This window comes from Aquila chrysaetos, chromosome 7 (assembly GCF_900496995.4).
Source record: "Aquila chrysaetos chrysaetos chromosome 7, bAquChr1.4, whole genome shotgun sequence".
Taxonomy (NCBI): Eukaryota; Metazoa; Chordata; class Aves; order Accipitriformes; family Accipitridae; genus Aquila; species Aquila chrysaetos.
In genome coordinates, this window is record NC_044010.1 from 31,618,209 (window position 1) to 31,643,320 (window position 25,112).

At 49.0% G+C, this 25,112-nt stretch overlaps 1 protein-coding gene across 5 annotated transcripts; it reads right to left on the reverse strand.

Moving 5' to 3' along the window:
- Positions 1-5,074: 5,074 nt before the first annotated feature.
- Positions 5,075-14,828, reverse strand: KCNE1 (potassium voltage-gated channel subfamily E regulatory subunit 1). 5 transcript variants are annotated; one of them, XM_030020876.1, is made up of 3 exons: positions 14,625-14,828; positions 14,402-14,442; positions 5,075-7,766 (listed from the first exon to the last, which is right to left on the reverse strand). In XM_030020876.1, the coding sequence occupies exon 3, from the start codon at positions 7,716-7,718 to the stop codon at positions 7,338-7,340; it is 381 nt and encodes a 126-aa protein (XP_029876736.1). In that variant the 5' UTR covers positions 7,719-7,766; positions 14,402-14,442; positions 14,625-14,828; the 3' UTR covers positions 5,075-7,337. The 5 variants fall into 5 exon arrangements, with proteins under 5 accessions (XP_029876736.1, XP_029876737.1, XP_029876738.1 ...); XM_030020877.1 differs by lacking the exon at positions 14,402-14,442; XM_030020878.1 differs by lacking the exons at positions 14,402-14,442; positions 14,625-14,828 and adding an exon at positions 14,274-14,384.
- Positions 14,829-25,112: the final 10,284 nt, after the last annotated feature.

The following is a 25,112-nucleotide window of genomic DNA, read 5'->3' on the forward strand; positions in this document are numbered from 1 at the left end:
TGATGTACTTTCCTTTGACCCTGGTGAGTCCAAATCAGGGTGACATCCCGTTCCCACTGCTGTCAATTACAGCACTGCCGTCAGCAGAGACATTATCGTTACCTCTACTAATGCCCAAGCCTAGCGAGGGGGTTCTCCGGGGAGAAGAGCTGGCCCACATAGCCAGGGTGGACATCGTCGTGTTCCCCTGGAGGTACATGGGAAATGAGAGAAAAATAGGTCAGAAATCTGAGCCGGGGTAATCTGCCCTTGAGATACCTGGTAGTAACTTCAAAAGGCCTGACAAATTCTGCATTTCAGTGACTTCTACGAACAGAAATAAGGAGCAACATGCACATAAAGAAATCCAGAAGAGACTGTTTAATATGCACATGTTGGATTAAATCATTTGTTGTAAACAAAGAAGACCCTGTCTCTATTGCCTGTGTTCTGCAGTGAGCTAGCCAACACTGCTGGGAATTTGGATTAGCACGCATCAGTATGTTTCTTATCTGCTTACTTTTATTCAAATTGCATTTTATTCTGTTACAATCTCATTCTCAAGGTCAGGATTTGGATGGAAAGACTATTGGGCTGTTGCTGTTAAAGAGAGAGCTCACTTTTTTTTGAGGAGGAAATAAATAGAAGCACAGCAGAGGGTTAATTTTAGGTGTCAGTCCTGCCACAGGCTGCCTAAGGGTAAATCTCTGTGGGTCCTTGGCTGGCAGAGGGTGCCAGACTGATGAGTGTGCCAGTTTGTCTATTCCTGCATCATAACTCTTGCATATTAAGGTGAAAAATAAATAGAGGTATGGGGAGGATTTGATGTTTTATTCCTCTGCTCTCTGCATGCAGCTCAGGGTCAGATCCACCCCCGAGTCCCCAGGACCTGAACTGCTGGGAGTGAAGCTGCCGAGGCACCTGGGGGGTGAGCTCGGCTCAAGCAGCCTGGAGAAGGGATCTTGCCTGCAGGTGCAGAGTTGGTATGAGATTATTGTTTGCACTCTTTTCCCAGATTTGTTTTGCATTGTTAGGTGGGAAGCTGATAATAAAGGCTTGAGAAAATACTGCCAGGGCAAAAAGTCCCATCAGATTGGAGGTCCCCAAGCCTGCTGTTGCCATGGGTCTGAATAAAGACCACAGGCTTGAGGCTTATATGCACAACAGTGAACCAGAACAGCTGCTGAATCAACTGTTCCCCTGACAAATTACCCTGCCACTCGAAGCTGGAGGTCACAAGGAAAAAGGAAATTGGAGCTCAGACTTTGGGAACAATGGGTTAGATCCTCCACTGATATGGCTCCCTTCGGCTAAGGCAGAGGAATTACGCTCCTTTCTCCCAAGCGAGGATCTGTGGACGTGTGAGGGAGGCTGGGGAGGGAGGTCCAAAGGCCAGAGGTTGTGGTTTGGAGGGAAACCTGGAGAAGTGTGAATATTGCAGTGGGGGGAGGCAGAAGAGATACTGCTAATGGGGCTGTGCCAAACGAGCGTTACCTCCCCAGCAGGTAAGTGTGCTGTGCTGAACAGCAGCCACCGATCAATCTCTGATCCTCAGAATTAAATCAGAATGAATGCTCACAGCTGGGCTAATGAGCTATGCTTTTTCTGTATAAAAGTATGAAAGCTACCGCATTTAGAAACAAAATCAGAACTATCATATACTGAGAATCCATTTACTGGACATCGGTCAAAATCAAACAGTGTTTTTCTGTGACGGTCACCTGTGTTTTGGGTTGTGTGGTGTACCTGTCGTAAAACTGCTATCACACTCATCAGAGCAATACTGAATTAAGCATTTTTTAGAGCAAGTGCTCTCACATGAAGGTGTCACATTTTATTTCGCTTGGCTCTTGGTCTTGGAAGTTCAGTGGCCCCCGGTCCAGTGTGTGGATTTTGTGGACTGAGCAGAGGAATTATTTTGGTGAGCCTGAGTGTGCGTCTGAAAATAATGTGCTGTAGCCCAACCAGAGGCTCTGGGCCTGCCTGAAGAAAGTATTACATTAGAGTCTTTGGCCTTACTTCTGCTAAATCAGATCAGATGGTCATAATGTTCACTTCTGGATTTAGCATTCATGCATTTTCCATCGATATTTATGTACATCTTCCCTTTTCTTTGATCTGAAGGACACCCGTGGGTGCAGTTGAAAGCTGGCGCTTTTTTTTAACTATCCTTGCAATCCCTGCCCTAGAACTACCAAGAATTAAGTCATTTTCTTGCCTATTTTGGCATGGTATTGGCCTTTGCTTCTTGTCCTTTGAAGGCAGTTGACTGAGATGGTTTCTCCACTTGAACATGTCCATGAAGCCAGCTGCATGGACAGCTCCAGTCCCAGGGAGCAGCCTCCTGTCCACCTCACTGGTGAAACGCAGCATGACCTTTCACAGCCTCCTCTGCCAAGCAATCATATTTGTGCTGGTCCCTTGAGCAATTTCTTGAGAAAGGCTTCGTGGAGGTTTCACATGCGTAGCTGATGGCTCCAGCTGGATAAGGAGATTAGGGATTGAGTTTGGCATAGTGATAACAACGTGTAAAAATGAAACAGGATGCCATAGAAATATTATATAAGATAATTCCTGTTATCGTCTGTAAAGAATGTTCTGCTTGCTTCTGATTGCTCATATCTTCTATTTTTATCGGTTTCCTTCTGCTTGTCTTTGTGCACGTTTCCCGGTGTAGCAGGTCTGACCCAACCAACTGCAAATAAAGATAACACTGATAACTATAAAGTGAGGAGGGAGGGGAATTCACTTCAGACTTGCACACTCAGGCTGCCTTTGGCTGTAAAGTATTTTCCAGATGGACCACTTAATACTAGGGGTTTGATCTCTTGTACCTGCAGCTCTAAGGATTTCTGCTGTGTGTAATGAAAAGCCAGCTGCTGCAGATGCAAGTTCTCCATGAGATGGGAAATAAGAACCAGGGCCCGAAGCTCTCCAGGCAGGTGAGAGGGGAGGGAAGGTTTTGCAGTGAAGGCAAAGGATGAGCTCTCAGTTTGGGCTTCCTATGGGAAGGTTGTGCACGTCAGGCTACAGAGTGGCTACAGATCAGCGCAGACTTGCTTCCCTGGGCTTTGTGCTGCCTGGGTGTAAACCACTTCTAGTCACGGCTTAAGACACATTGGTTTCAACCTCCGCACTGCACCCATGCTTTCTTACAGCTACAGCTGGCATCTGGCCATCTTAAAGCTGAGCTTGGGCCACCCATACACTCTCTGTGTGAGCCCATGCAGACACATATCCTCAGGTAAACATACTCCCACTGCAGCAAATGACTGCATGCTGCCAGAGAAGGGTAGCTGCACCCTTCTCCACACATGGCTGGGGAAGTCTTCTCCGGTAGAGGCATTACAGATGACGTTCCTGCAACAGCTTTACAGCCATGGCCCAAGGAGACATGCTTTAGGTTTGGGGGGCTGCAGCGGTCACAGAGTTGCCCAGAGTGTGGGCAACGCAGACAGGTTTCCAGGGCAGGCAGAAAAGGGGAGAAGAGGGAGACCTCATCTTCCATGAGTTAGTGGCCACATAACCTAGTGAAAAACTGCCCTGGAGCTTCTTCCTCCAAGGTGTGAGCACTGACTTTCCCCTCCAAGAGGTACGACACAGAGTCTTGTCTGTGTTTGTGCTGTACCACAGTTATTCATAAATATTTTATTTGTGTGGCTTTGTACCACACAATTTTCATGTTAGTCTGCAACTGTACAAAACAGAACCTCTCAAAATATATACAGGAGAGAACCTGCTATATTAGGCTTTGATTTTGCTCAAGACCTTTGCGCATTACCATCACATTGCTTTTAACAATGTAGGGCTTAAATTCAAAATGCCATTTCTGTGTAATGCTGACATTTCTATGTAATGTGTTTTCTGTTATAAAAACCATAAGTAGCCAGAGAGCAATACCTGTGCCTAGAGGTATGCTCATTAGGCCAACCGGCAGCAGGGCTACTGACTAGAATAATCCACAGCTGATGAAGCCAGGGACTTCAGCTGTTGGGGACTGGAGAAAAATAAACCTGTGACAATCTCCCTGGCTATTCTATGTCTCCAGAGCAAAAGACTTGTAAAGTTTGGGCCAAAGAAAGTGCAACATTTGCCTAATGAGTTTAAGATTCTTCAATCTCCCCAACAAGCAGGAAATCGGAAAACGTGAGCTCTGTGTGACGGTAATTATATGACAGGTTTGTTGCCGGCTTTGGTCTATGGCAAAGATGATGAGCGAGTGAACTAATCACACATTTCTAGGCACTCCTTGGCCAGTGAATGCTCTTTCTCTTATTACATGAAGTCAGAAATGGGTCCCGTGTCAGCCATCCTGCATGAGTCAGTGGTAATGACAGAGGAAGTGGGAGCTGTGTTTACAAGCCCTGGAGGATGCTCGGCAATGCAGGCTGCAGCTTGGCTCACACTTTACATCTCCAAAACTGTTATTACATAATCCAAAGCTATATAGAAAGGGATTTCAAAGCCTTTTTCAAGGAGTGCATGCAGAGAGACCTGGCTGACCTGAACCCTTAAGATCTCTTGATACGTACTCCTACCTCTCCTGTGATCAGAACAATCCTTTCTAGACTTAAAAAAATCTGCATCAACAGAGCATCCCATGAGGGCTAGCTACCCAACCAATGACTTGTGCAGAGCCACTGGGCTCCAGGTGGGCACAAGACCTTCCTCCCTTGCTGGGGGGACTACCACCCCACAGCAATTTCTCCCCTTTTGCCAGGCCCACCATAATTTCTAGGGGGGTGCAACAAAACCCAGGCTCCCCTAGGCCAGGTGCTGCTGGGGCTGCAGTGGAAAGCTGTGTGCAACACATGCCCAAAGGCTGCAGCTGGGATCGCTGCACTGAACACCAGAGCCAAGCTTGCCTGGGGTATTGCAAAGTCTGGGAGTTTACTTGAGGTGAGGAATTTGTTCCTGACATTTTAATATTTCTCCAGATCTAGGTGTACCAAGAGATATCCCAGCACCCAGGCCTGGCCCTGGTTAATAGGGTGTAGAAAGGGGACGGGTGAGTGGGTGCCCGTTGGGTAGTATCAGCACTCTTTCTGTGAGCTTGTGAAACAGGTTAGGAGAAAAAAACATCTGAGGCCACAAGCACAGTTTGTAATTCATATTTTATTGCATTGTAAAAGTGAAAAAATAGGGGAAAAAGGAGAACTACAGGACTGAAAGGTAATGTGAAAGCCCACAGTGGGAGTCCACAACTGCCACTGAAGGGTGACTTGTAGCCTGGTGGCACAGGAAAGTGTTGTGACTAAGGCACAGTCATTCCCCTCTTTTTTAAACAAATAAAATGGCAGAGCTGAAAAAAAAAAAGTGGAAGCCAACTAATGGTGACAATTACCCCTGTCACCAATAACTACACTGGACCTATTAAAATAAGGTGACCAGCAAGTGCCTAGACCCAAAATACCTGAAAACACCTGGGGTGGAGGGGGAGCTGTGGGAGGGAGCCCTTTTGACAAGCTTAATATTCAAAGGTTTTAATGTAATTAAAAGCCATTTTTGATGCAAGTTTAAACATTGTCAGCAGTGCTGCATGGGCCTGCCTCTGGACAGCCAGCAAGCAAGAGCATTTGGACTGTCACAGGGGGAGGGAACTGCAAGTAATAAACAGACTGCATGGTGAGATCCCAAAAGAGCAGTGCCTAAGCTCAGAAGTCAACATCTTTCCAAAGCTTGGCTTTGGTTTACATTCGTCTAGAGGGAAAAGTAACTTGGATAATTAAGCTAATGGAGATTTTCCAAGCTGTTCAAGACAATGAAAACTTGTATCTTGTCCTCAGCTTAATAGTAGGCACCATATAAATATCTTTAAAAAAAAATACCCGGCATTTTTAATTGTCCTAAGTATTCTGGGAACACAAACATGGCTGGAATATTACTTTAATGAAAGTGCAGTGCTAAAGAAGTACCTATGCATGGAAAAGGGATATGCTGTGACTGGTATCGCTTGCCCATCCAAATACTTGGGTAGCTATCTACCCTCGCCTTGCCTTTGAAGCGGCTGCTCTGCATGACTTTCTTTCAAGCCTCTCCCACTTCTCTTTCCTCTCCAATAGCTAAAAATGGGATGTGTATCTGGAGAGCAGAAATAACCGCCCCCCCCACTCCTGTCCAGACCATTGCTTCTTTGATCCCAAACAAGAAAACAGGCTTCAAGCTGGTGAGGTTGCTATTTTGAGTAACAGAATGTCCAGGGGAACCATATTTCTCCCTTTTAACAGAGACAGATGATAGCTGCTGCCGCAGAAGCCGAGTTTGGCTGCCACCATAGCCCCGTGGCTCGTCAGACACAGCCTGCCGAAGGAGGGAGTAAGGAGGCCAAGGGCAGGAAAACTTTGCTGGCACAGACCTCGCGTTGGATACTGCAATAGATAGATAAAGAGCTATACCGAGGGAGGCTGCTCTTGGGAGCTGGAGGAACTGCTCACAGGCTTTGAGTTAAGCACAGACATAAGCTGTGTCAGTGATTAAATATAAGACACTTTGTGGAACAGCTCTTCACAGAGTGGAAATTCACTTTCCAGTCAAGGGCTTGCTCTTAGGTCTTGTGCAATAATTAAATGTGACTGACGCTTTCAAAACATTACACACTTGTATGGCATAGACCCCATGGGCTGCTGAATCTTTGTACAAGAGTGGACATTGCTGCCAGGATCAATTGCCATCCATGAGAAGGAAAACCAAAAGTAGCCATCAACACCGGTCTGGGGTACCTGCTAGGAATTAGGGACAGTCACTAAAAAAATTTGCTCCAAAGTCTGCATTTTTCCACAGAAATGGTTTTCAGAAAAAAATGGGAATATTTTTCTAAAATTTTATCTCAAAGAAGTGCATGATTCTGAAAGAGATAGGTAACCCACAACACTGTACAATTTATAAAATGATTACTCTATGCTAGATGAAAATGTAAATGAAATATTTTGGCTACTTTTTCTTGGAAGAAACTGGTCTTTCTTACTTGAAAATGATTGCCTAAACCACACTTGGCAGTTAACACCTCTAGCTTGCGTTTGATCCAGTTTGATTTTAATTACATGGACTACTGCAAGCGTTCACACAGGCAACACCAACATTTGCTTTTTTTGCTAGGTGAAGCTGATGAGTCCATGATACCCCCTCTGCGTGTCCCCCTTCCTCGACCTTACAGTGATTGCAGCAAGGTACTGGTGGCTGGGCACTTTTGCAGCACCAGGGCCATCACAGACCCATCAGCTTCACCATCAGTTTACAGTTATTTAGCCTGAATGAGGCCAGTGCCTGCGGCTCTGCAGATGGGCAAGCAGCTAGCCTGGTTCATACCAGGTATCGACTGGGTTGTCCCTGTGCAAAGTGCAATCCTTTCTCCCCTTTTCCTAGGAAGACTTCATCTCTGGAATCTGCATGCTTGGCTGCTCCACGGCCAGCTGGTTTTCAAAGACACAGCACAGCTTGTAGTTTTCTATGATCTTGGCTTGAAAATACTCCCTGTCCTTCTTGTGCCAAATGTCCGTGGCAATGTAGGTGTTGTAGGGGTCGCGGGAGTCCTCCAGCCTCCTGGCGCGGATGTTGGTCAGCATGACTCCCACTGTGAAGAAGCCAAAGAGGCCGATCATCAGCAGCACGTAGATGATTTCCAGGTTGCTGCTGGCACTTCTGACCTGGGAAGGTGCAGAGCTATTTGTCTGCTCCAGGTAGTCTTGAAGCAGCTTGGAGAGGAGTGAATTCAGGGCTGTGTTGTTAGACAGCACCAACATCTTGTTTTGCTGTCCTTCGCACTTCTTTCTTCCTTAATTATAGGTTAGCTAGAAAAGAACAAAAATAAGGGGCATGCCATCAGATAAAGATGCGATTCCTTCTGTCTCCCTTTAGTGGCTCCCCTCCTCAGCAAAAAAGCTCCCTGGGGCCAGTGCAGAGGCAGGGTGGCCGGATGGGCCTGGAGGGACCTCTTCATCTCCTGCTTCCAAGCCAGGCTAGCTAGGCTGAGTCCATCCCCCATAAACGCTTGCCTTACAAAACCTTCTCAGTCATCACAGACAGACTGTCGCAGTGCACAGCTGCCCCGGCTGTTGGCCACTCACCCAGATACCTCACCCAGGCCTCCCGTGCTGCTATCTAAAGTCGATGACTTCCCCCCTGAGCCCCCACAGGCATGAGGTGTGTCTCACTCCCACTCTACAGCAACTGCTTCTGGCTTTGAAGATTGTGATCATGGCTTCCCTTGGTCTTCTCTCCTCTACTCTCAGCTTAAGGATTGAATTTGGAAACAAAACTTCTGTACCTGATCTGCAGTGAGTGGAAATCACTCAGTACCTGCAGCAAGCTCCTCCTGTCCACCCTTGTTGAGGAGTTTTGCTTTTCTTCTGCAGTCCTCATGATGATATACACCATGCAAAAACGAGCAACCAAATCTCTGACGGAAATGTATCCCACACTAATTTGATGCAACTTCCCAATGGGCATTTGCCCAGGGAGTGGACACAGAGGGAATCTATAGTAACTGCCTACCCAGCAGTGGAAAGGAAAAGCATCTCCCTTGATCCTCCCTCCTATAGGCTAGCAGTCGTTCCCCAGGTAGTTCATTGCTTTCCCCTCCAAAGTAAATTGCTATGCAACTGGTGCTTTATTGTCTGGAGGACAATATTGTCTGGAGGACAATTGTCTGGTTGTCTGGAGGACTTCCACTGGCATCACTGCAGGTCAGGAATAGGACAGGCGATGGTAACACCAGGAAGCACCTGGATGTCCAAAGCCTCCTAGCCATAGCCCTCTGCATTGACAGTCTTACACAAGAAGCTAAAGGGTCCTTTTCCTCTTTCCAATGTCAGCTGTAAATCAGTTAATAAAAGCAATCCTATCAGCACTGCAGTCCCAAAGCCTCAGCAGCCAGGTAACATGACTGACAATCTCACTACAATTCCTAATTTAAATGTCTCTAGAAAATTACGACAACAGTCTCCCTCTGGTTTTGCCCTTAGCACTTCCGAATGAGGTACTTTTATTCAAGGTCATTTCTGTGACAGCAATCTTGTAATCACATAAGATGGCTGTCAGTGCTTTCTACAGTTTTAAATCTGTGAGAGCAGGCCAGCATGTTAGCAAAAGCTTCTCCAGCATACTTACATTTTGTTGTTTTGGGTTTTTTTAAGTGGTACTAAATTATAATCATTTATAATACATCAAGACTGAAATGAACCCTTGGGCAGAAAGCCACCAAAATGCCTAGGCAGCAATTACACCCCTCCATGAGGGCGACATTAATGATGCATAGATGTTGTGCAGGACCTCTGCATGGGAGGGAGTTTAGTTGTGCACACAGCCTCCAGCTGCCGGTAATGACACTGCAGTAGATGAGATCTGGAGGCTTCTTTGAATTGTCTGCGCCTTGCTATGGCATAAATGCTGTAAAAGGAGATGCTGAGACAGAGGAAGCAAGAAGAGGACAGTGATCTTATGACCTGCTGTCCCTCATATGAAGAGCAGTTATTTACTCATCGTGTTCTGTGCTAGCAGGTGCTGTTGGCAGCCGAATGAAATACACAGTTAATGCAGACGTGAATATGATCAAACATACTCACCTAAATTAATTGTTAATGCAACTGCATGTACTGATTTTTAGTCTGCACCCTTTTGCTAGACCTCCCAGCTGTGCAGTCATGGGTTCGGGGCCGGGTCTCACTGAAAGTCAGACTCTCAGCCCAGGATGATAAATTCTGTGGAGAAAGCCCTGTTCTCCTTATCACACAAGCCTGGGGGACATGAGTGGCACCAGCCCACACCAGATGAAACCAGACTGCTTCCCCTGGAAAGTGGGTGACCACTGGGAGCCCAGGTCAGGCTCCTGTGGGCTCAGACTCACCCTGCTCCAAGCAAGCAGTTCCTGCGATGAGGTGCCTCACCAGCAGGAAAAATGAGCACACGTGAGAGTATGCCTTGGTATTTTGGCTTTCAATAGAGCCAAGCCTGGGGGTGGCAGAGGGAGACAAAAATCGCTGGTACAAAACAATATTCTGATCCAATTTATTTCTTCAGTTCCATGACTCAAAGCTACAGGAAGTAACGTCTTGGCAGCTTGGGCTTAATAGTTAAAATGTATTCACATTTCACAGCTGTTTTCAGATCCTTTAGAAAGGAAAGGAAGAGAAAAGGAAGTTTAAACCTTTATCTGAGATTACTCCTCCTAAGCGCGTAGAACGTGTCAACACTGTAAAATGTAAAACTGCTGACAAATCATTGCAATAACTTTAAGACAAAACAAAGAAGAATTTCGCTGGATCTCTCAACTTTTTCTAGAAAGACAGGCAATCATTTCTCATAATAATTATCAGTAGCACTGAAGACACTTAAGGTGCTGATGAATTGACATTTTGAGGATGGATATCCTCAGTTACCTCCATATATTTTTTGAGAGGTTTCTGAGGGTTGCAAGGTATCGCCCACTTCTGGGTTGCTTGTACACTGGCTGGGCTGGAAGCCGGCAGGGACCTGAGCAGCCCCATCTCTGTAACCACAGCAGATGGCAATAACAGGAGGGGTTAAGGGAGGGAGGGGGCATGCTCCTGTTTCCCAGGAAATCTCCTCCTGAAATCTCAACAAGCCTAAGGGCCTCACCCACCACTGTACAAGCCCTCTGCAACTCCACTGAAATCCATACTGGGACCAGTTTAGAGCTGTGAGTACACAGGACTGGGAAGAGCCACCTGTGTCATTGGCCGACTCCATGACAGATGGTCACATCTCAGTGTCCCAAAAGCTCTCTGTTTTGGCCATAACCAGACTGGCTTTCTGCTCCCCACTAATCTCCCCAGAGGACTGCTGATGGGCTGCAAATTGTGATCAGTCCCCTCGTTGGGCTCCGCTGAGGAGCTCTGAGTAAAATCATGCCCAGCCCAAAACCAGCATCCTGGTTTACCCAGGTTGCATCCTGGTAAGCCGGGACATCACCTGGGGTGGAGGTCCCCATCCCACACCATCCCACAGGAGGTTTCAGTGCAGGCCAGGGGATCACCCCTCCTGCCTCTCTTGGGAAGCGCAAGCACCAAGCAGTGAACTGCCCACGTTAAAAATTACCTGGGGCAAAACCTGAGAACAGCTCAGCAAATTTTTCCCTGGCCAGTGATTCAGAGGGAATTCCCTAAGGTTGGCAGCAGCCTGGACCACATCCGGCTCTCAAATGCATTAGTGCTTCTCCATCCAATACCCTGAATACAGGTGGCAGATCTCCAAAGCAAAAGCAACGGGCTCAGTGCAGGTTGCTTTCCAACACGTGGGTTTCCCAGCAGCGCAGGTGTACTGCTGGCATTGCCCAAACTCATCTTCCATCAGGTGTCAACAATGACCTGAACCACTGCCCCATCAGCCATGGTCCATGGTGCTGAGCAGCACCACTGGAGCTGGCCCTCTCTTAATGAGCCTTGTCCCTTTCCTCACTGTCACCTGCCGCTTGCCCTCTCTTTCTCATGCCATAGATTTCTTGTGAGAGGTGGAGAGGGACATCCCCTGAGTGATATCTTCATGGAGAGTGTGGGTTTAGGATGGCAGGCCAGATGCCACAGGCAGGTTTCTGGAGTTGAGGAAGGGACAAAAGCAGGACTCTAGGAAACACATCTACACCATAAATGTCTCTATGTGGTCAGATGGTTATGGCCTACAGTTTCTACTGTCAGTGGAGGGAGGAAAAGCATTTGAAAGCAGCTTAACCACCCCTTCCAAAGCATTTTACAATACTGCTTATAAATGAACAGGTTCTTAGCAAGTGTAAAACCATGCATTCGATCTACCTTCAGTGAAGATCTGAGGATCCTAGACAGCATTTTCTTTCTCTGTCTGCTGGCTCTTATTGCCTGGGATGCCTTTAACCTGGACACTGCTCAATGCAAAAGTTTCCCCAGGGATGTACTTACACAGGTGAGCTGTTCCTTGCCGTGGTGACACTCCACTGGTGAGGAAAAAACCCAACCAAACCCACTACCCCTTTCCCTCATACACCCCAAAGGCCCCTGTGCAGAGAAGAATGAGTCCTCCTTTGCTCATTTCCAAGCACACCAGAGTCTGTTCACACTGCTCAACCCCTCAACAGCTCCCACCATCCCTATAGGAGTACTTGCTGCTCCCCCAAATCTCTGTGGCTTGGGCAAGAGCCGTGGGGCACAGCTGAGGGAAGGGAGACCTCCTAGAGATGGAAAGCAGCTCTCTAGAAGTGAAAAGAAAACCCTCTGGCAGCCACTTTGTTCATGGTGGTATCTTCCCTCTGGGATGGAAGGAAAACTGGCCCGGCACTGACCCTGACAGCCGTCTCCTGAAGGAAAGGGTTGAGGGGTCTCTGGCAGAGGGCATCTGTCAAGATTGCATTTTAACAGTTAACAGGGGGAATTAGGGAAGAAAGCTTTAAGCCACCAAGCCCCCTTGGCTGCACGTGATGGAGGGCTGCGACAGCCAAGCTCAGGGAAGACCCAGTTACTCCTGGAGCTATGAAGCAGAACACACTGTGGGACTGGAGGATGGAGATGGCATGGGCAAGTGTGGATAGGCTCCATGTGCATTGTGTCTATCTGCCATCTCAGAAACCATCCCTGAGGGTGGCTGCGGCCATAACTCTCCAGTATGACCATGCTATGACAGACCTACTCCTAATCTCAATCTCTTGAACATCCAAATGCTTACAGCTATGGAGTGCTAGATCTGCAAAATGCAAGTCCATGAGACTGCCTGCATGATGCGGAATCTGACCCCGGTTGGGTTTGAGGAGAGGCCAGGCTGAGCTGTTGGAGAGCACACTGTGCCTGTCTGTGTGCTGAGGCAGTCGCACCCACTGCTGCTGGGGAGGTAGGACCGCGAGGGAGGTATCACTACAGAGCTGTAAATTGACATTTGAGTTCAAATAGAGCAATTTGCAGCTGCAGAGCATCTGGCATTTAATATAATTTCTGTCTACATTATAAATGTCAGCACTGACTTACACCTGGCTGGTTCCCAACAAAGGCAAAGCAGAATGGGTCGGCCTGCTCAAAAGCAGGCTGGAGGGTGCTCTGTGAGCCTGGATGCTGCTGCTAATTAAATGCACCCAACCCAGCTGGAGCCGCCAGCTTCAGCACGGTCCTTTCTGCCCCTGTCTGAGTTGGGCTTATTTCCAACAGCTGAGCTTCAGTGAAGCACGTGCTATGAGATGTCGTTGGGTCCCAGTCGACTGCTGGTGTTTAAAAAGAAAAGAGGCAATTTTCTGTCATGTAATGTACCTAGAGGATGTGATACTCGGCTTTGGAGCTCAGTGGGAATTTTGTCCTCGAGCATTAGGTGGGCAAACTGATTTGCTTTGGCTAGCTGTACTTTTCTTCCCTGCTGAGGTTAAAATGTGATATTTATCATATAAACAGAGGTAGATGTTAAATGACAGATGCTCGTCTCCTAATACAATTTTCTCAGCTCTCACAAATCAAAGGACCTACATTCTAATTTATACTAAGCAAACACCTCCAACAATCTCTCGTTCATATTGCTGCCAAAAGCATCACTAACTGAGCACCAGAAACTGAGGGAGTCTAGAGGAATATGTACCTTTAGAAAATACAGTACTCTAGCAACTTCTCGTGAACAGATGACACACAAAAAAACCCTGTGTTACGCTAGTAGCAAAAGTTAGCACAGCACATTGCCCACCTCCCCACGTTTTCTGCCAATGACATGCTTCTCCACCACCATAAAGTAATGGATCTACTGACCTCCCTGGCTCATTTCCCTGGCTGTTCGTTGCAGGGATGAGTAGGTCAGACAACTTTCTGGAGGCCAGAGCATTGCACAAGATAGACCCGTTTCCTCCCTCCAGCTCCTGGAAATTTTGCCACAGTGCAGCATCCAGGACGCTGCAATCCTATCAGAGATGGGACAACAGCGCAGCCCGGAAGCAAGCAGGGTTGTAGGGATAGATTTCCAGTTATACACAAGATGCACACACCTTCCGCAGTCCCCACCTTTCTCTAGCAAATCTGTAGCCTCTCACAACCAGTCCTAGGGCCATCCATCCGTACCCACCTAAGCAACACTTCAGGTCCTTGTGCCGCTTTAAAAAGCAACACTCATGCAGCGGGGTACGCTAATTTCTTCCCAAAAGCACCAGTTTTATCTGATCGCAAGACAGAAATTTAGTCCTCTTACACACACTGGGTATGTGTCATACTATTTTGAAGCGGAAAACCCAGCAACCCTCCCCCCCCAATATGCAACCAAGTTTATCCTCCCAGATGCAGCTGCCTTGGGCTTGCACCCAGCCCAAAAGAGCAGGCAAACACTGGCACGGCTGTAACAGCAAACAAAACCTGGCAGGCAGAGCCCCAGCTCCCTCTTCTCCTCCATCAGTTCAGCTCTGCGGCTCTTGCAGCCTCCCAGTTCTCCACCAGCCCCTGCGCTCGTCCCCAGCCCCTCCGCGCCGAGCGTCGGTACAGACCTGGCAGCAAAGCACGGCTGGGTGCAGGGCTCCAGCCCCTCCTGGGGAAAGAGAATTAGGGAGATGCGAGCCCTAGAAAGCCCCCGGGCTAATACCCCTGGGGTGTGAGCGGGCTGAGGCCGGCTCCTGGCTCCTGCAGGGACAGCAGCCTGGCTGTCACTGTCCCCTGTCCCCGGGATCAGAGCATAAGGTAAGAGGCAAACAGGAAAACACCGAGGCTCACCAGGCTGGGGGAGGGCAGGAGCCCGTGGCGTGGGTGCTGTCAGCCGGCCTCCCGCCGCCGGCTGCAGGTGCCGGCTCCAGCCCTGGGCACGCAGGTGGGAGGTGCCGAGGGGCACGGGGGCAGCTCCCACGCTGGCACCTCTGGGTGCCGCAGGCCCCGGCACCGCAGGGCGGCAAGGGGAGCGGGAGGAGGATGCCGGGGCGTCGGGGCATTGCCGGTCCCGCCGCCCCGGCCCCACGCGAGCTGCCCTCGCGCCCTGACGCTCGCCTCCCCGCTGCCCCGCACGCTCACACGCACAAACTCGCAGTGCCCCGCGTGTCCTTGGGTCGAGACAAGGAAGCAACGCTGTGCAGGTAGGCACGTACGGAGGCGTTTTTAGAAACGGCAATAGTGTCAGCAAAATCCCGTGGGATTAGGCGCTGTGACGACGTAAGGTGAGGTCTGTCTTCAAGTAACATTACAGCCTTTGGGGTGTGAGGAGGAAGGGGGGAGCCATTTCCAGGGCTGCCCCTCAAACGCAACACAAACGGCTCGCTACAGGGAGCACTGGCTAACTCCTATCCATCACCTAAAAAGAAAAAAACCCTAAACCTAAAACCCTATCTTCCATTCAAGAAAGAGGTGTCTGTAGTCACCAGTTAGCCAAAAGGAGGGTTCGTTAATGCCCACCTGGAACCTATAAAATGAATTTATTAGCTTTGCACAGCAGTTGCATTTAAACTCATTCAGAGGATGCCGGTGATGTGGGATAACATGCCCTCAGCATCTCTGGGGCTGTGGCAGATCCGCACCGGTGCATCGTGTGGCCGCTCCTGGCAGTTCCCTGCCCCGAGACTCTCAACAGCCCGCAGCAAGCCGGGATGGTGTGGCCCCTCCTTGGCTGATGCTCCTCGGCTTTACCAGGTGCTGTTGCTAGGACGGCTGCTAGGGAGGAGAATTTAGGCAGTGACTAAGGTATTGAAATGAATGCACGAAAACGGATATTTTCTGGCATACCCGCTTTCAGGAGCTTTATTCTGTGTTTTCGGTGGGGCGGGGGCTGCCCATGTTTTCATTGCCCATGACGTTGCTGCATCCAAATGAGGGAGCAGGCTGTTAAGAAGACAGGACAGATTCCCGGGCTGGCTTTAGGTAGGGAGATACCTACAACAGCAGGCTTCACTGGAGGCGGGGGTGGGCAGGACCAGTGACTGTCCTGAGCTGTGCCCAAAGCCCTGGAAAAATCTGGCTTGCTTCTGGTCCAGCTCCTGCATGCTTGGTTTCTCTCCTCCAGGGCAGCAAATTGAAGTTTCACTTTGCTTCTGGGAAGCCTTGAGCCAGATCTGATACTTCTTGCTTTCATGCACTCCCTAGCACCCACAGAGCATTTCCCTTTGAGACCTTTTTGTTGCATTCTAATGCCTGCCACCAGGCAGTGTTTGTATGGCCAAGGAAGATGAAGTTGAAGAGATGGCCCAAATTCAGAGGAGTTGTCGGTGGCAGTGCAGGACTGCTTCCCCAGCACTGGGGAAGGTGGTTCCCTTCCCCTGGAGACCAGTTGCACCAGCTTGAGGCCAAGCATGGCCACCAAAACACTAGAATAAAAAGAAATTGTGTGCCTGGGTGTGTGATCTCACCCAAATCACAGAAGAGTGTCCCAAGAATCTAACCAAACACTAGAGCATTACCAGGAAAAGATGCTGCTGTAAGGATGGGCCGTGGCTAATCAGGAAAACTGCACTGCTTGATAAACAAATTGATTAAATCTTCTGGCAATGCAGAAGGATCAAAAATAGGGTTAGGGCAGCAAAGGCTCACTCCACTTCGGGGTGGCTTGAGCAGGCTGCAAGGTGCTGCCTCAAACCTGGAGAGGGTCCAAAAGGGGATGAGAGAGGAGGAAGAGGAAGGGAGGAGAGTGTGCATGGTCAGTGACAGCAGAGCACAAGCAGTCAGGCCCTGCTTCCTGCTTTCGTAGGGGAAATTTGGGACAAAATTAGATCACGTTGCTTCCTGGCCCAGCCTTCCTCTTCCCATGGCTGAATACCCAGGAAGGTGTTGAGGAAGAGGAGCATCACTTCGTTGTGGACCTGGCAGCTGTGCCCTTCCTTTGGGAGGAGGGCAGGCATGGGGAGGGAGCTGCTGGGACATGAGGCAGACTGGGCACCGGCTCCCAAGGAAGGCACTTTGAGCCAAGGCTTAGTGGTAGCAGCCCCATTTCTTGTCACCTCCCCCCAAGGCAGGGCTCTCCACTGGCACAAAGGGTGATGGGCCACGGAGAACACCGGAGCTGTGCTGGAGCAGCCACCTAAACCCATGCTGGGGCAGCATCACCAAACCCACGCCGAAACAAGCAAACAACCTTTCCCTGGGGAAGGCGGGAGCATGTCACAGGGAGCCGCAGCTGGTGGGTGACGAGTCCCCTGTCACCACCCGGGCAGGCAAAGGGTGGGGTGTCAACCTACTATCCCAAATGCAGCAGGGAGGTTACCAACCTGGTAAGGGGTGTGATGGGTGCCTGGCAGGGAGTGAACCCCTTCTGCGGGGGGATGAGGGGCGAGTCTCCCTTCAAACCCACAGGAACACCATTGCACCTCTGGGGTTTGCTTTATTCTTGTTATATCACAAAAAGTTGATATTTGCAGTCAGCAAAATCAGCTAAAATCAGCAAGAGATCTGTGAACAGGATCCTACTGACTAACATCCTGTGATGGGGAAGAAAAATGTGAATACAGTGACTAACCCCTGCTTTCCCTCAACCCATAACCTCCTTGCAGCACTGAGAGCTGGGGTAACCTCCGGCGAAACTGTTCCAGTTGATGCGGCTCCAGAGGGAGCTAAGCTATGGGGCTGAGCAAACCAAAACATGGATTATTTTTAAGAGTTCTCAGGGTCTGTGTAAGACATCGCTTCCCCTGCCATCACACCAGCATGGCTCCATTGCAGCTGAGAGGAGGTTTACGTCTTCATTAGGCAAGAGCAAATTCATGTTTTTTTAGAAGCGTCTGTGTAACTTCTATTTGACTTTGGTGGGACCTGAGAGTGCGACTGACAGGGAGATTATTGTTTTTATATAGCAATGGCAATATACAAAGGCTAGGTTCAATGCTACAAAACCACTCTGGGCAAGAAGTTTCTTTGCCCTCCCGGATCTGTCAGTAGCTGAAGGTTTCATTTTCTTCAGTACAATGACGACATGTAGAGTGACGGGATCCCTCAGAAAGCAAATGCAGGTTTTCTCTGGAAGGTGATAAGGGACATTTCACAAGCACAGGAGTTTGCAGATCTCTTGAAACCATATTCCTGGCGGAGGAGTGGAGGTCTTTTGTTTTTAAATTGGTCTTACTGTTGCTTTGAGGAAAGAAATACTGAAGTAGGTATGGGGAGTAGAGAATACAGTTTATTCTTTCAATGGATCGTCGCTCTTTCTTAGAAAGGTTACTGCTGTGGCTCTTGCACATAAATAGATGAAGTAGAACATGTTTCTGTCCAGATCTTTATCTTTGGCACTTTCCCATACATATCACGTTAATCCTTCAAAATCAGGGGAAATCACCAGAAAGTTATACAAACCCTTACTTGCACAGTTTTGCTGGGGTCCAGAGCAAGAAATGAAAAGGCTGCTCAGGGCAGCCCAGGGGGAGGGAGAAATAACTCAGAAGGTGCCTTCGGTCTCCTGTGGTCCCACAGTGACCTGAGCTGGGCTTAGCTCATTGCAGACACTGGGCTGTGGCTGCCTGCTCTCCTCTGCTTCCTTATGGCCAAGCCAAGGGGATGGGAAGACGACCGGGGCTTTGAGCCCTTCTACAGTTCCATCTCCCATCCCAAGAATGTCTTCCCACCAAATAGCTCTGTTGCTGAAGGTCTCAGCTGGCCCCTTTGGGACACGACCTCTGATTCAGCCCAAATTCTGTAGAAGTGACTTTGGATTGGGGGCTATCCAAGTCATCTTACAAAGGATGGGCTTTCAGGAAAACCACAGCACTGGCTTTCTGTAAATGAAGCTTGAGTCGGATAGTCAAAAATAAAAGTACTCAGAATTGCACATAACATTTAGCAAACCTGGAAAGGGTGACACTAATTCATTTGCTGATATCCCAGCACTAATGCAAGCACATCCAACTCCTAAAAGCAAGGACGTGGACCACCTGCTCCCCTATGTTTGCTCAACCTCTGCTATTATGCAACTGCAAAATAAAGGTTCACTTGGCTGCAGCAGCAGGAGCGATGTCACAGGTCAGAGGTGCAGCTGGCACAAGTTGGCGGAGCTGCAGCAAAGTAAACAGAGCTGTGTGGATTTATACCAGCTGGGGAAACTGGCTTCCAATTTGCAGCCTGCCATTGAAATACAATTTAGACTGAAAAACCCCACAATGTTAAATGAAAAATGTGCTGACACCTGCAGCGTTTGGAAGAGACACTGGATGGAGACGCTTTGGACGCCCATAACGAGGTTAAATGTAATTCCCTTACTGAAGAGTAATTCATAGATGCCGGCAGAGGCACAAAGGCTGGAGTGTTAGATTTTTATGATGATGATTCAGATGAGTCATCCCCAATCAGCAAGCACTCATTGCTTTAATGACCAGACAGGGGAAATTCAGTATAGCGGTGACCGATGCTGCAGTTTATTCTTCTGACCATTCACCAGGCATCGTGGGAAGGCTATACCATTAGCCACAAATTCGCATCCACTCTGGACTATGTCTCTTGAGAGCAAGCCGTGGTTATCAGCTCCGGCAGTACCTGTGCTATGGCTCCTGACCCTTTCCAGCAGCAGTGTTTCAGGTGATCTGTGGTGCAGTGCCTGCAGGGAAAGGACCAACTCCTTTTCTCACCACCATGCAGCACAGCTCTACTGTCCCCACTGCTTGGTCCCCCGGCCACTGCTGCAAACACACACGGAAAGCAGCACAGTTACCTAACAATAAGCAGAACCTCATTAAAAAAAAATCACAGTCACGGTACATGGAGATGGCCATAAAATTCCTGGATACATTCCTAATGGCTAGCAATGTTGTTTCACAATTGCCCCGGTCTTGCTGGGGAATGAGTGCTTCCCGGGACAGGAGCACAGTAATCACATTAAATGGTCTCAGCTCAGTGCTGGGTACACAGGTGGCCACAGTTCAATAGCCACCAGCAGCACTGGGCCTTGGCACCCAGCAGTGGGGCACATTGCTCACAAAATATTCAATTCCCTTTTTTAACAAACGGTGGTTAATTTTTTTCCTCAAATGGGTAGAGTCTGGTAAGAAAAAACAGGATTTTTTTTCTTTACCCACCACACTCCCCTACAAACATTCAGTCCTGTGAAAAGACTTTTTTTAAATGCTGTTTACATGGGTAACAATGCCCCAATTCTCCCCTCACCCTGAAGCTAGCCCAAGGAGAGAAGGCCAAGTTTTCCCCCAAGCAGTGGTACAGAAGCCCAGGTCATGACAGAGCCATCACATTTCCTCCTTCCTGCTCCCAGGAGGATAGAGCCTGCCTGTGTGCCTTGTTGCTCCTGTCTCCACAGATTAAAAAGCCGCATTAACATAGGGGAGGAATAACTATCATGTGTTTACTTGAGAAGGAGCAGTGATACAGGCAGCTTTTTTGCTCTGAGGGATACTTGGACTGGTTTTTCCACTTTCTACAGCTTTGTTCCATGCAGGGATAAATCAGGGGCCGAGTCTGCTCTGGAGCATCTCCCCTCTCATCCAAAGCTGGCTTGGGAATGTGTGCTGCCCTGGGTGCACTTACAGAGGTATCTGCATGGCTAACAACATCCCTGCCCCGGCACGCATGCTGTGCCATCACAAGTCCTCCACGTGCTGGTCACGGGGCACCTTACACCTGCAGGTGGTTGCTACCCAGGGACCGGTTCCCCGCCTCCATTCAGGGCATGGATGCTGCCTAAAAGGTCTGCAGAGGCGTGACCATTCATTTCTGACAGACGTGCATTTGTTCCTCAGGAGAAGCATGTCCGCATGTGCCAAGGTGAGCAAAGACATGGCGTGGAGGGGGAAGCAGTTGTTTCCCAGTGGTGCCTCGCAAAAAGCAGCTCTGTAGCCGATTTGGAGGTCAGGCCAGCCTGCCCCGCGCTGTGCCTTTGCTGGTACCCTCAGCTCCTCACCCATTGGGAGCGTTAGGGCAACAAGCCAGAAACGGCCGAGGGGAGATAGCATTTCGTCCCTGCTCATCTCCCCTCTGCACATATCCATTGGAGGTGGTGTCGGGGCTCTGCTCTGCAGAATGCCCATTTTCGCTCAGGGTCTCAGCCTGTCACAGGCAACGTGTCTCTGACCCTGCAAGCACCGATGGTGGGGGACCCTGCCCTGCCACCAAGGCGATACCCCTGAAACATCCATGATATGCATGAGGCAGGGATTTCTTTGTTTCACTCTGCACCCATTTGGAAGACAATAAAAAAGTAATTCCTCTGCAGAGATCGTTTCGTTCTGCCTCCTTCAGAATATTCTCTCCTTAAAATACTGGGTTGGGACTGAGACTCCCTTAACCCTTCAGAGGTGTCCTAGGTGATCTTGACATGTTGCCCAAACACATCCAAAATTGCAACTCAAAAACCAAACCAAAACAAAAAGATTAGCTGCTGCCTAACTGCTGAGGTGCCCAGCCTAACCCGCTCATTGATGCTGGGTTTGCTCATGCCCTGGCAGGGGCACACATGCGCACCCAGAACGGCCGACAGCAGCTTGGTGCCTTGCTGCTGCCAGTCCCCAGCTGCCCCCCACCTGCGTTCCCAGCAAGGGTCACCTAGCCAGCAGGGCCCCTTGGAGCCACACATACCTCTGAGCAACCAACCCATGTCCTCCACGTGGCCACCAGCCCACCACACTTGAGGACACCCGGGAGAGTTGGCCCGCACCACTGGCCTGACCCCCATCACTCAAAGCCTTAGAGGTGCAGGAGGTCTCAGGGCATGTGTCCCCTTGGCCCAAAGGAGTTCAAGCCCTCGCCACCCACCTCCTCAGACACAGCCCCACAGAGCAGGCTGCTGCGTTCACCACGCACGTGGTGCTCTCTCCTCCCAAGGCTGGGTCGCGTCATCCCCTTGGCTTCACAGGGGAGTGAAGAGGGTCACCTACGCTGCAAGCTGTGCATGAGGACCCTGTCCTGGGAGGGGAGAGGCTTGAATTTCAGCATTTGCCTCAATTTGTGCACTCAGCAGAGTGAAGTAAGTCAGAGCTGCCATGGAGCTGCTGAGGCACACCCAGACAAGCCTGCAAGGTGCTGCCCTGGAAAGCAGGTGATACATGCTCGACAGCTTTTTGAAGATGCAACCAAATCCTTATCTTTCATTTCCTATATAATTGCTGTAACCTCTCAATGCCACCACCAGCAAGTTAAATGCAAGCAGCTAAAAATACATTTTAGGAGAAGTTCAATCTTACCTAGCCTGTGTTAGATGTATCCTGCAAATGCCTGTTGGGCTGGACACATACCTCCAGGATTTAGGCAGAGGGAAGGTGGTGAGACTCTGGATGCCAAGCTCAGACATATTCTCCCCAGGAGCATGTCTCTTGGCCCACTCCGGTGCATTCTGCAGCCTCAGGAAGCCTCAGGACCCTTCTCCTCGAGAAGCTGCTGAGGAAGGTTGGGCACCTCCAGGGCTCTGCAGGAGCCGAGGAGTGCTCCCTTGGATCATCGTTTTGGTTGAGTGCACTAGAAGGCCCCATTCTCCTCTACGGCTATGCAGGACGAGCATCGTGGAGGTCTGCACTGCTTGTGTACAGCCAGAAGGAGCCATCCACTCAAGAGTCTCTGCACACCTTTTCCCCAGGTTGTCTGAGGGGGATTAGGTACTTATTTGCTGTCAAGTTTTACAAAAAGGTGGGGTTACATGCATCTTTTAAAAGAAAGGATTATCTTGATCAAAGTACACCTAAAATAGCACTTCAGACATATTTTCAGGGAGGATTTAAAGATGCTGTCTGAAGATCTCACTTAAACCAGGTGGAATTACAAAAGCCATGTACTCATAAAAATAAAACATTATGAGAAAAGAACCACAGACCCCTCCATACTTTGATGCTGGGGTCATGCTAACACCAATTAGTGAGTGGAAAATACTGCAAGCTTTCTTCTCCTTTGCAGTACACAGAAGTTGAAATCCATGTCAGATTCCATTAAGAAATCAAAATGGCATTTTTCTAAAGAGAGCACACAGAGGGATGCAGGTTTCAGGATGTACCAAGTACGAAATGAGAGCATATGACTGAGCAGGATTCATTGTCACTTGTTCCACCCAACCATGTAAGGACAAGATAGTACAAAAAAAACCCCGCTCCCTGCTTGGATATAAGGTTATATCTACCACTCACTGTGCAACCTCTGCTGCTGCTGCAGCAGTAAGTCAGAGGTTGTCAGGTATCGTGCAATGCCCATCACAACCTGAGCTTAGCACTCAAAAGGACACAGCACACCCATGCTGCAGGAGAGCGGTCAGTGGATTGTGCCCCCTCTCCCTATGGCATGGCAGCACCCCTGGTTGAGCAAGGTGTTCCCAGACGATGCTCCCCTTCACTACCCCATCCCTCTGTGGTACCCAGCTCCCCTCCCCTCGGGGGGGAAAATGTGAGCCTGACAAACCGCAATCCCTACTCAATCAGGTGGCAAAACTGAAAGGTTATATTCACAAAGCACATCTAATCAAACAAGATCCCCAGTATTGAAGAGCCCACAGCCATTAAATGATAGGGTCTTCAAAAATATCCCACTCCAACCCCGCAAAACCTGTGTGGTCAGCAGAGGGTTTGTACTAGCAGTGACCCACAAAGAGCCGCAGCATCAGGCAGGAAGGGCTTTTGGAAGCCACCACAGCATCACCACATTGTTGGAGGTTTATTCATCCTCCCAATGTTTAAAGTACTGAAAACTTAACAGGTTTGCATTGTTCTCCTTCGGCAGTATGTTGCTTAAGCAAAAATAATATTGAACCTTCGGCTTTTCCTCCACTGAATCCAACCACCTCAGAGAGCATTTTATACCCATGTTTTTATCAGCAGGTCTCCCAATACACTGAGAAGCAGAGATGCTTTATGCTCAGAAACCGATTTTGCTGGCAGCACTGCCAGAAGAAAGAAAGATCAAAGATCCCCTAATGGTGCAGAAAGAGTGAGCTGTGCAAATGTCCCTTCTAATCTCCCAGGAATTTGCACTAAATTGCTAGGTAAGGTTGAGAGCGGAGCGCCCTCCATGCGCTAAGAAGGACATTCTCAAAAATGCACCCATTCAGGAAAAGAGCCAGCTCATGGGGGAAGGGAAACCTTGTATCCTGAGAAGCAAAAGTGAAAAATACCTTTCCGTTAATTTAGCTAGAATAATGAAAGCTATATGCTCACTCTCTCGCCCATGCAACCCCCAGCTTCCTGTGCCTGCACATAAGGTCCAACCTTGCCTGCATGATCAAGTCTTTCAGAGGCATCACTAGTCCTGGTTTTTTTTTTTTTTTCCCCTCTTTTCTTCTTCTAAAGAAGCTACATGTTTTACAGTGTGAGGCACAGATAAGCTTTTCTCCAGAAGCAGCCACACGTATCTTCCTGCTGTGCTGGTTTTCCCCTTGAGCAAACACAGACGTGAGCAGTATAAGCAAATTGCCACCCTTCAGAAACCTCTGAGATCCTTTGTGTTTCTGGTCCACTGACCCGTGGTGGAGCGAGAGGACCAGGGCTGCCCCTGGGACACGCTTTCTCCGGACGTGCAGCTATGAACCTGCAGCCTTTGCCGAAGCACTGGCACGGATTTGAACTGTTCTTAGTATCTCATATCTCCTTACCCCAATTTTGCATGGGTTTAAACATGTTAGCATGAGTAAATTTTCTCCCAGCTTGGTGTAAGGAAAGCCAGATCTCACATATCACCTCGAGGACACAGGCAGAGCTTTTGCAGTTGCTCCTGAAATACCTTCCTGAGAAGCAGCAGAAGAACCAGATCAGCCTAACAAGGACAAGGCAGTGAAGCAGGTCTTTTCATCACCACACCCTGACAGCTCGGCCAGCACAAAACCTGGCTGCCGTCATCCCAACAAGGGTCTGCGCAACAGAAACACATAGCGCCTGCTCTCTGGCATCTCTCCTGCCCTCCTCTGCCTTGGGTGAGTGCTGGGCACAGCCTGACCCTCAGGCCATCCTGGCACTCTCATGCCATGGTTCTGGCTTCCTCATCCCTGTGATCTGAAGTGGTGAGCAAGAAAACCGCTCAATCCTCCTGCAGGTCAAGGAGGAAAGGCTTTCTGTATTTGTGAACTAAACCAGACATCAAAGGCAAGCGTGAACCACATCACCCATATTTTCTTCAACAGAAGTGATGCCAGAGGGCCCTGTATATTAGATAGCTGTTTGGGTATGTAACAACTTGCTTGTAGCTTTATAAACTGAAGGGCAAGATCATTCCTTGGTTAGTACATGAGGTTACTACACATAGGATACCTTTCTTCTCTGATCACAACCAAGCAGAAGGAAATGAAATCCTGAGGCTTAGGAACAGAAAGTACAGAAAAGTCAG

Bases quoted from the DNA above. Each gene is read 5' to 3' on its own strand.
- KCNE1 (XM_030020877.1), bottom strand. From the start codon at position 7,718: ATGTTGGTGCTGTCTAACAACACAGCCCTGAATTCACTCCTCTCCAAG.